General features: G+C 45.3%; 1 protein-coding gene across 1 annotated transcript; it reads left to right on the top strand.

The window, feature by feature from the left end:
• Positions 1-7,622: 7,622 nt before the first annotated feature.
• Positions 7,623-9,555, top strand: LOC142251716 (uncharacterized). Its single transcript, XM_075324773.1, has 5 exons — positions 7,623-7,679; positions 7,760-7,837; positions 7,939-8,152; positions 8,233-8,389; positions 8,520-9,555. Exons 1-5 carry the CDS (start codon positions 7,623-7,625, stop codon positions 9,553-9,555), a joined length of 1,542 nt encoding a protein of 513 aa, XP_075180888.1.
• Positions 9,556-10,178: the final 623 nt, after the last annotated feature.

Below are 10,178 nucleotides of genomic sequence, written 5' to 3'. Positions count from 1 at the left end.
GCCGACTGTGAGCCATAATTCACAGATCATCATTCCTTCAGTACACAGCAGTGCTGACGCTGACGCATTGCTGTGTACAGCACAGGTGATCGAATGATCACAGCTTCAATAAATACAGTACACCACCGTGCGGAGCTGCCGCCCAACCTACACCCCACCTACTGTCTCCTCCCCAAAATCCTTTAGGATGTAAGCCCGCAAGGGCAGGGCCCTCTTCCCTCTGTGATAGTCTGTCTATTGTAACGTGTATATGTATTCTGTATGTAACCCCCTTCTCATGTACAGCACCATGGAATCAATGGTGCTCTATAAATAAACAATAATAATAATAATAATAATAATAATACAGTAAAAACTTTTTAAAAAATGTATTTACAAATTTGGAAACAAACCCCCCCCCCACAAATGATCAAATAACCCCCCCTTTTGTCCCATTAAAAATAAAATAAAAAACAAACAAAAAACAAAACACATTTGGTACTGCTGAGTTCAAATATGTCCAATCTGTAAAAAAAAAATAAAAATTAATCCAATCTGTTGGTATAACAAGAACAAAATCAAAACGCCAAAATGTCTTGTCTCCACAACATTGTAATAAAATGCAATAAGAAGCGATCAAAACATCGTATCTACCCAAAAATGGTATCAATACAAATCTCAGCTCAGGGCGCAAAATACAAGCCTGATATACTGAAAAATAAAAACATTACGGGTCTTAGAAAATGTAAACAAAAAGCAAATTTATTTTTATTTACAAATGTATAAAAAAAGTTCAACATTTAAAAACAAACAAACAAAAAAAAACCAATATATGTTTGGTATCTACGTACTCGTACTGACCTGGAAAATCACAATACCAGATCAGTTTTACCATGTAGTGAACATGATAAATAAAAATAAAACAATATTGTAATTGCCCTCTTTTTTGCAATTTCAAGAGCTTGGCTTTTTGTTCCCATTTGCCAGTACACTACACATATGGTAAAATGAATGGAGTTGTTCAAAAGTACAACTTGTCCTGTAAAAAACAAGCCATCATACGACTATATTGATGGAAAAATAAAACCGTTATGGCTCTTGGAAGAAGGGAAGGAAAAAACAAAAATGCAAAAACGCAAAATTGTCCAGTGTTGAAGGGGCTATTTTCATATGCTGACCTACGAAAAAAATGTAAATGAGTGCAACAGCATTTCATACTACATCCACATAAGTGCCAGGACCCAAGATTTTCCAGCAGAACTTTACCCTCTCATGCTGCCTCCACCAGCCGGCCGCCTTCCCTTCTTATATTGCATCCTGATGCCATATTTTCTCCAGCTAAGTGAAGCACATGCAGGCCAGACACCTTCTGTTTGTGCGTGGCCCAGTTTTAATTGTTATAAATATTTTCTTATGCAATAGATAGTGAAGTTGTGCGCATCAATCAAAGATGGAAGGATTGGAATAGCAGATTCACAGCAGGCGACTACGATGATTCAGACATTGGACTGCTCAATGTTCATTAGTTTATAGAAAGGACAATGTTGTATGGAGGTACAGTGCCTACAAGTAGTATTCAACCCCCTGCAGATTTAGCAGGTTTGATAAGATGCAAATAAGTTAGAGCCTGCAAACTTCAAACAAGAGCAGGATTTATTAACAGATGCATAAATCTTACAAACCAACAAGTTATGTTGCTCAGTTAAATTTTAATACATTTTCAACATAGAAGTGTGGGTCAATTATTATTCAACCCCTAGGTTTAATATTTTGTGGAATAACCCTTGTTTGCAATTACAGCTAATAATCGTCTTTTATAAGACCTGATCAGGCCGGCACAGGTCTCTGGAGTTATCTAGGCCCACTCCTCCATGCAGATCTTCTCCAAGTTATCTAGGTTCTTTGGGTGTCTCATGTGGACTTTAATCTTGAGCTCCTTCCACAAGTTTTCAATTGGGTTAAGGTCAGGAGACTGACTAGGCCACTGCAACACCTTGATTTTTTCCCTCTTGAACCAGGCCTTGGTTTTCTTGGCTGTGTGCTTTGGGTCGTTGTCTTGTTGGAAGATGAAATGACGACCCATCTTAAGATCCTTGATGGAGGAGCGGAGGTTCTTGGCCAAAATCTCCAGGTAGGCTGTGCTATCCATCTTCCCATGGATGCGGACCAGATGGCCAGGCCCCTTGGCTGAGAAACAGCCCCACAGCATGATGCTGCCACCACCATGCTTGACTGTAGGGATGGTATTCTTGGGGTCGTATGCAGTGCCATCCAGTCTCTAAACGTCACGTGTGTGGTTGGCACCAAAGATCTCGATCTTGGTCTCATCAGACCAGAGAACCTTGAACCAGTCTGTCTCAGAGTCCTCCAAGTGATCATGAGCAAACTGTAGACGAGCCTTGACATGACGCTTTGAAAGTAAAGGTACCTTACGGGCTCGTCTGGAACGGAGACCATTGCGGTGGAGTACGCTACTTATGGTATTGACTGAAACCAATGTCCCCACTGCCATGAGATCTTCCCGGAGCTCCTTCCTTGTTGTCCTTGGGTTAGCCTTGACTCTTCGGACAAGCCTGGCCTCGGCACGGGTGGAAACTTTCAAAGGCTGTCCAGGCCGTGGAAGGCTAACAGTAGTTCCATAAGCCTTCCACTTCCGGATGATGCTCCCAACAGTGGAGACAGGTAGGCCCAACTCCTTGGAAAGGGTTTTGTACCCCTTGTGACCCTCCACGATCTTGTCTCTGAAGGCCTTGGAATGCTCCTTTGTCTTTCCCATGTTGACCAAGTATGAGTGCTGTTCACAAGTTTGGGGAGGGTCTTAATTAGTCAGAAAAGGCTGGAAAAAGAGATCATTAATCCAAACATGTGAAGCTCATTGTTCTTTGTGCCTGAAATACTTCTTAATACTTTAGGGGAACCAAACAGAATTCTGGTGGATTGAGGGGTTGAATAATAAATGACACTCTGAATAAAGTTTTCACAATTTAAAAAAAAAAAAAAAAAAAAAGAAATAACATTCTTTTTTGCTGCAGTGCATTTCACACTTCCAGGCTGATCTACAGTCCAAATGTCACAATGCCAAGTTAATTCCGAATGTGTAAACCTGCTAAATCTGCAGGGGGTTGAATACTACTTGTAGGCACTGTATATAGGGCTGGGGGTGTAAGGGAGAAATTGTTAGGATGCATTAAATGGCACAGAATACGATGACAACAGTTTAGCAATGGGAAACCTGATTATATGCTTTCAATACTTCCTCCTTCCACTTCCTCCTTCAAGATGCTCGCTTTGCAATCATTCCCAGTCTCAGTTCTTCCTGTATCACTGAGACATTTTTATCAAGGTGCTCCATGTACTCTTTCCATCTTTCCTTCATCTGTTCTGGCTCAGTTAGTTTGTTCTCATCTTTCAACACTCCCACTCTTGGTTGAAACTTTTGTATCTCTTTGATCTTTTGGTATGCCTTCCTAGTCTGCCCCTCAGATGTATGTTTTCTATCTGTACATATCTTTTGGTAATAAAGATCATTGCTGGCATTGCTCTCTTTAGTCTTTTACTAATGTTGTCTGTGTCCTGCTTGTTATGTTTTGTTTATGCCATTCATCTTTCTTCGATGATAAAATATAGCATGTGGGGAAATTGGAGGGACATAAAATTTTAGCCAGTCAGAAGGTTTTGTTGTTTGTAAATTACTCATAAAATCTAAAAATATTATCAATGCACAACACACACAAGTATTGTGGCTACACTTAATGTTACACACTTGTCCGAAGTCCGGGATTAGCGTCACTCTGCTGAACTCTGTTGTGCTACACGTTGAGCTTTGCAGGTGGCCCAGCATGCTCCAATGTGATTGCCTGCCTAAGACTTTTAAGTGTTCATGAGTCCTGTATGCCTTCAGCTTCCAATACCTCTGCTGCCTGCTTCCCAGCCTCCTGTCTGCCTTTGGCCTTCAGTACTTCTACTACCTGCTTCCCAGTCACCTGTATGCCTGTGGCCTCCAGTGCTTTTACTACATGCTTCCCAGTCTCCTGTCTGCAGCCTTCAGTGTTACTACTACTGCTTCCCAGTCTTCTGTCTGACTACGGTCTTCAGGGCTTTTACTACCTGCTTCCCAGTCTCCTGTCTTCCTGCAGGCTCCAGTGCTTCTACGACCTGCTTCCTAGTCACCTGTTTGACTGCGGCATCAGTGCTTCTACTACCTGCTTCCCAGTCTCCTGTCTGCCTGCAGCGTCCAGTGGTTCTATTACCTGCTTATGAGTCTCCTGTCTTCCGGTGGACTCCAGTGCTTCTACTACTTTCTCCCCAGTCTCCTGTCTGCCTGAGGCCTCAGTGCTTCTACTACCTGCTTCCCAGTTTCCTGTCTGCCTATGGCCTCCAGTGTTTCTACTATCTGCTTCCCTATCTACCTGGGTACCCCAGTGCTTCTACATGCTTCCCAGTCTCCTGTCTGCAGCCTCCAGTGCGTCTACTACCTGCTTCCCAGTCTCCTGTCTGCAGCCTCCAGTGCTTCTACTACCTGCTTCCCAGTCACCTGTCTGCCTGTGGCCTGCAGTGCTTCTACTACATGCTTATGAGTTTGCCGGTGGCCTCCAGTGTTTCTACTACTTCCCAGTCACCTGTCGCCTCCAGTGCCTCTACTACTTGCTTCCCATTCTCCTGTCTGTGTGGGTGACAGTTTTGTTAATCTGAGCACGCCTTTCATCTAATTTACTAAGGGGTGCTTCACACACAGCGAGATCGCTACTGAGATCGCTGCTGAGTCACGTTTTTTGTGACCTCATTAGCGATCTCGCTGTGTGTGACACTGAGCAGCGATCTGGCCCCTGCTGTGAGATCGCTGCTCGTTACACACAGTGCTGGTTCGTTTTTTTATTGCTGCTCTCCCGCTGATAAGCACACATCGCTTTGTGTGACAGCGAGAGAGCAACAATCCTGAATGTGCAGGGAGCAGGAGCCGGCGTCTGACAGCCTGCGGTAAGCTGTAACCAAGGTAAACATCGGGTAACCAAGGTGGTTACCCGATATTTACCTTCGTTACCAGCCTCCGCAGCTCTCACGCTGCCAGTGCCGGCTCCTGCTCCCTGCACACAAGCTAAGCGGTGTGCGCTGGTAACTAATGTAAACATTGGGTAACCATACCCGATGTTTACCTTAGTTACCAGTGTCCGCAGCTTCCAGACGCCGGCTCCGTGCAAGCGCAGCGTCGCTTGCACGTCGCTGCTGGCTGGGGGCTGATCACTGGTCGCTGGTGAGATCTGCCTGTTTGACAGCTCACCAGCGACCATGTAGCGATGCATCAGCGATCCTGACCAGGTCAGATCGCTGGTCGGATCGCTGCTGCATCGCTAAAGTGTGAAGGTACCCTAAGGCTGCAGAATTTTAAAAATCAGCATTGCACATGTAAATGAAGTAGGACTAGTCTAGAAGAGTGTCTCTTGCCCTATTGTAATCATGCCTCAAATCTTTCAATCACGCCTCCCTTGACATAATGGCCAGCCTACAGAATGGTCCTACCATAAACCAGTATTGCATGCAGACTGTTAACCATGTATGCAAGTTGTCAATTTGACTACTGTAACTTAAGGCTACTTTACACACTGCGATATCGGTCCCGATATCGCTAGTGTGGGTACCCGCCCCCATCTGTTGCGCGACACGGGCAAATCGCTGCCCGTGCCGCACAACATCGCCCAGACCCGTTACACATACATACCTGTCCGGCGACGTCGCTGTGACGGGCGAACCGCCTCCTTTCTAAGGGGGCGGTCCGTGCGGCGTCACAGCGACGTCACTGAACCGCCGCCCAATAGCAGCGGAGGGGCGGAGCTGAGCGGGACGTAACATCCCGCCCACCTCCTTCCTTCCGCATAGCGGCCGGAAGGCAGGTAAGGGGAGCTTCCTCGTTCCTGCGGCGTCACACGCAGCGATGTGTGCTGCCGCAGGAACGAGGAACAACCTCGTTACTGCTGCAGTAACGAGATTTGAGAATGGACCCCCGTGTCGCCGATTAGCGATTTTGCACGTTTTTGCAACGATGCAAAATCGCTTATCGGTGTCACACGCAACGGCATCGCTAATGCGGCCGGATGTGCGTCACGAATTCCGTGACCCCAACGACTCCGCATTAGCGATGTCGCAGCGTGTAAAGCCCGCTTAACAGCATGGATGAATATGTCATAGTATGGCTACTTTCACACATCAGTTTTTTGCCATCAGGTACAATCCGGAAAAAAAAGGATAAAACGGATCCGGTATCGCATCCGGTTTATCCCCATAGACTTGCATTGTAACCGGATTGTACCTGATGGCTTTGCGGTGCATCCGTTTTTTTCCGGATGCGGCAAAAAAATTAAATCCGGCGGCCGGATACAACGTATCATGTAACGTTTTTTTGGCCCTTAAAAAAACCGCATTCTGCCGGATCCGGCGCAATGCGGCATTGTATACAATGGGTGTCTATGCATGCCGGATCCGGCGCAATGCGGTTTAAAACCGGATGCGGTGACCGCATCCGGTTTGGTAAACAGAGCATGCGCAAATTTTTTTTTTTCATCCTGACAAAACTTATAAAAGGATCCAGCACATTCTACACACCTCCTGCCGTTGGTTCCTGACTTCAACTTCTGCTGTCCTCCAGTCCAGTGCTCCAGGGAAGAGGTAATGTCCACAGTACTGTCCACAGATCACTGTTGTGAGCTGCGTACATGTACTTAGACATTGTTTTTTCTTTTTTTACAGGTGCAGTGTTGCGGGCACAGTTTTGTTCAAGCCATTTGCAGTGCCAGTTTGTTTCGGTGCCAGTCTTGAATTGTTGTGGCGGAGAGTGTCCCTGAGGTAATGTCCACAGTACTGTCCACAGATCACTGATGTGAGCTGCGTACATGTACTTAGACATTGTTTTTGCTTTTTTTACAGGTGCAGTGTTGCGGGCAAAGTTTGTTCAAGCCATTTGCAGTGCCAGTTTGTTTCGGTGCCAGTCTTGAATTGTTGTGGCGGAGAGTGTCCCTGAGGTAATGTCCACAGTACTGTCCACAGATCACTGATGTGAGCTGCGTACATGTACTTAGACATTGTTTTTGCTTTTTTTACAGGTGCAGTGTTGCGGGCAAAGTTTGTTCAAGCCATTTGCAGTGCCAGTTTGTTTCGGTGCCAGTCTTGAATTGTTGTGGCGGAGAGTGTCCCTGAGGTAATGTCCACAGTACTGTCCACAGATCACTGATGTGAGCTGCGTACATGTACTTAGACATTGTTTTTGCTTTTTTTACAGGTGCAGTGTTGCGGGCAAAGTTTGTTCAAGCCATTTGCAGTGCCAGTTTGTTTCGGTGCCAGTCTTGAATTGTTGTGGCGGAGAGTGTCCCTGAGGTAATGTCCACAGTACTGTCCACAGATCACTGATGTGAGCTGCGTACATGTACTTAGACATTGTTTTTGCTTTTTTTACAGGTGCAGTGTTGCGGGCAAAGTTTGTTCAAGCCATTTGCAGTGCGAGGCCTGTTATAGAAAAAGATATGTCGTCTTCTGGTAGCCCGCCCTCCGGTTCACAAACTGAGGTATATATTTTTTTTTTGGGTTTTTTTAAAAAAAAAAAAAATTTTTTTAAATAAACGACATTTACATAGGTGGCCGAAACATCACAAGAGATGCTGCCAGAAGATGACGGAAGGGGTGGAGAAATACAAGGAGCGGGCGGTCAGAGTGTAAGTTTCATACAGGAATTGTTTACCACAGCACACCAAACACATAAGTAAATAATGGGTTTTTTTTTCCTTCACTAAAGGCTTCAACTTCTAGGGCTCACGATAGAGCTCCCCCAAGACCGTCCCAGGGTCGTCGTCGAGGTGGCGGTGGTCTTAGTGTAAGTTTTTTTTTTTTATTTTTTTTTTTTTTTTCATATCTGTGTGAATTTAGGTATAATTTTTTTTTTTTTTTAAATTTCTTTTTTGTTTCTTTGAACAGGCATCACAGCGTGCTCCCGATTCTGACGGTGAGGAGGCCGGATTTATCAACATCGACCTCCTCATCGATGAAGTTAGAGAGAGGGAGCCGCTGTGGAACATGGCTGACCGCCGCCACGCTGATTCGATCGTAACCCGTCGACTCTGGGACGAGGTATGCCACGCAGCGGTAGAAGGTTGGGGGGAGCTCAATTCTCGTGGCCAGAAGAAACAGCGTAAGTATTCACAGTTCAGTAGGTTATGCTGCAGGATGTAATGTGTTGTATACTAACCACTTTGTGCTTTCCACTTTCAGGTGACAAACTTCAGAAGCGGTGGCGGTCTATCAGGGATCGCTTCAAAAAGGAGTTGAATCAAGAGATGCAGGCCCCGAGTGGATCCGGAGGACGCAGATCGAAGTACCGTTACTTTAGAGCGTTGTCGTTCCTCCGGACAACTATGGTGTGCAGAAGGTAAATATTCCACACAATATGTACAAAGTATAATATTTTATGTCTGGTTTTTTTGCCTTTTTTTTTTTTATTCAGTGGCACTGTATAGCAATTAAATTAATTATTGTTTTGTTTTTCCTCTTTTTACCAGCACCGTCTGCAGCACTCAGGAGCCTGCATCGAACCCGACAGGAGCGATCCCTGAACAGTCCGCCACTGGGGAACACAGGCACAGACCCCACCCATCTGAACCTTCCCTTCCATCGACATCTGTCCCATCCACCTGCGCTGGAGCTTCACGTGAGACTTCATTACCTGAAGCTGCTGGTGATGAGATAGCTTTTCCCCTACCCCACCCCTCTGACACTGCTGCCCTCAGTAGAACACCTTTGGGTTCTGGGCGTCAGCGTCATAGGGGTCAGGAAAAGAGCTATGCGCCCGAGTTCTTGCATCTAAATGCAGCCTTCCAGAACGCCATTCAATTATTAGCCGAACAAAATCGTTCATCTTTTAGCTTCATAAATGCCAATATGGAAAAAAATACACACGAATTGTGCACGCGTCTGGACAGGCTGCATTTAGATGCAAGTACATCACCCAATCATTGTTTTTTTCAAGCTGTACTAGAGCGCATGGAAAAGCTATCTCCTGACCAGCAGATGCATGTAATGCAAGCCACACGGCAGGCTCTGGCGCAGGTTTCCTCCCAACCACCTCCACCCACCCCTCCTCCAGCACCTGCCCCCCCTCCAGCCATTGTCCCTACTCCCCCTGCTGCCCAGTACCAGCCTGCTGCCCAGTACCAGCCTGCTGCCCAGTACCAGCCTGCTGACCAGTACCAGCCTGCAGCCCAGTACCAGCTCCCAACCACATCTGCCCCTACACTTCCTTCCCACTACCACATCTCGCCTTCCACACCCATCATGACCCCAACTCAAGCCACTAATTCACCCGCCACCTCTTCTGTCTCCCAATCCCTCCACTCCACCCCTCAATCCTTACCAAATCCCATCCCATCTCCTGGTTTCCCTCTTGGTTTCTCAACCACACCTTCACCTTCTGTTACTTCCCCACCACCACCACCAACACCACTTTCCACCCTCAATACTCCAACTGTGCGTGTGTTCCCACCTGTCAGCCCCTCCAGTACTATCTCCACCCCAAGCCCAAGATATACCAATTTATAATTTATGTAATAAAAATAAAAGTTTTTTTGTTGAAAAGTATTTATTTGTTCTTGTTTTTTTTGGGGGGTAATATTATTTTGCAAATTAAGTTAATAATAAAGGTAATACAAAAACATAACATGTTGTAATTTGACGGTGTAAAAATTACAAATTTTTAAAGCGAGTGAAAGATTAAAATTAACAAGGTTAACAAGATATTTTTTAATTTATTTTTAACTATGTTTATTTGTTATAAAACTAAACAAAAATCTTATACCATTTGATCTTGCCAATCTACTCTACCTTCTGGGGACACAAAATAGTCAGCATATTTGTCACGGATTGTTGAACAGGCAACACTACTCCTAAATCCAGGACTGGTGTAGTCAGTCAAAGAGGTGGATTCCAAACTCTGGTCATCCAAGGACAAAGGTTCCTTTGTTAAAACAAAATTGTGCAGTACCACACATGCTTTCACTATTTCATCAACAGTTTCAATGTTTAAATTAATGGCTGTTAACAACACTCGCCATTTGCTGGTTAGTATCCCAAAGGAGCATTCCACCATTCTTCTAGCTCTGGATAATCTGTAATTATATATTTTTTGGGTTTGCGTCAATCCACGGCTTGCATATGGCTTCAAC

This window comes from Anomaloglossus baeobatrachus, chromosome 9 (genome assembly GCF_048569485.1).
Source record: "Anomaloglossus baeobatrachus isolate aAnoBae1 chromosome 9, aAnoBae1.hap1, whole genome shotgun sequence".
Taxonomy (NCBI): Eukaryota; Metazoa; Chordata; class Amphibia; order Anura; family Aromobatidae; genus Anomaloglossus; species Anomaloglossus baeobatrachus.
Note: the sequence above shows the minus strand (reverse complement) of the source record. Positions and strands in the feature narration are given on the sequence as shown.

Excerpts from the sequence above, each read along its gene's own strand:
- LOC142251716 (XM_075324773.1), top strand. The coding sequence starts at position 7,623 with ATGCTGCCAGAAGATGACGGAAGGGGTGGAGAAATACAAGGAGCGGGC. Across the intron at positions 7,680-7,759 it reads AAGGAGCGGGCGGTCAGAGT|GCTTCAACTTCTAGGGCTCA; the intron begins GTAAGTTTCATA and ends CCTTCACTAAAG. Across the intron at positions 8,153-8,232 it reads TCGTGGCCAGAAGAAACAGC|GTGACAAACTTCAGAAGCGG; the intron begins GTAAGTATTCAC and ends TTCCACTTTCAG.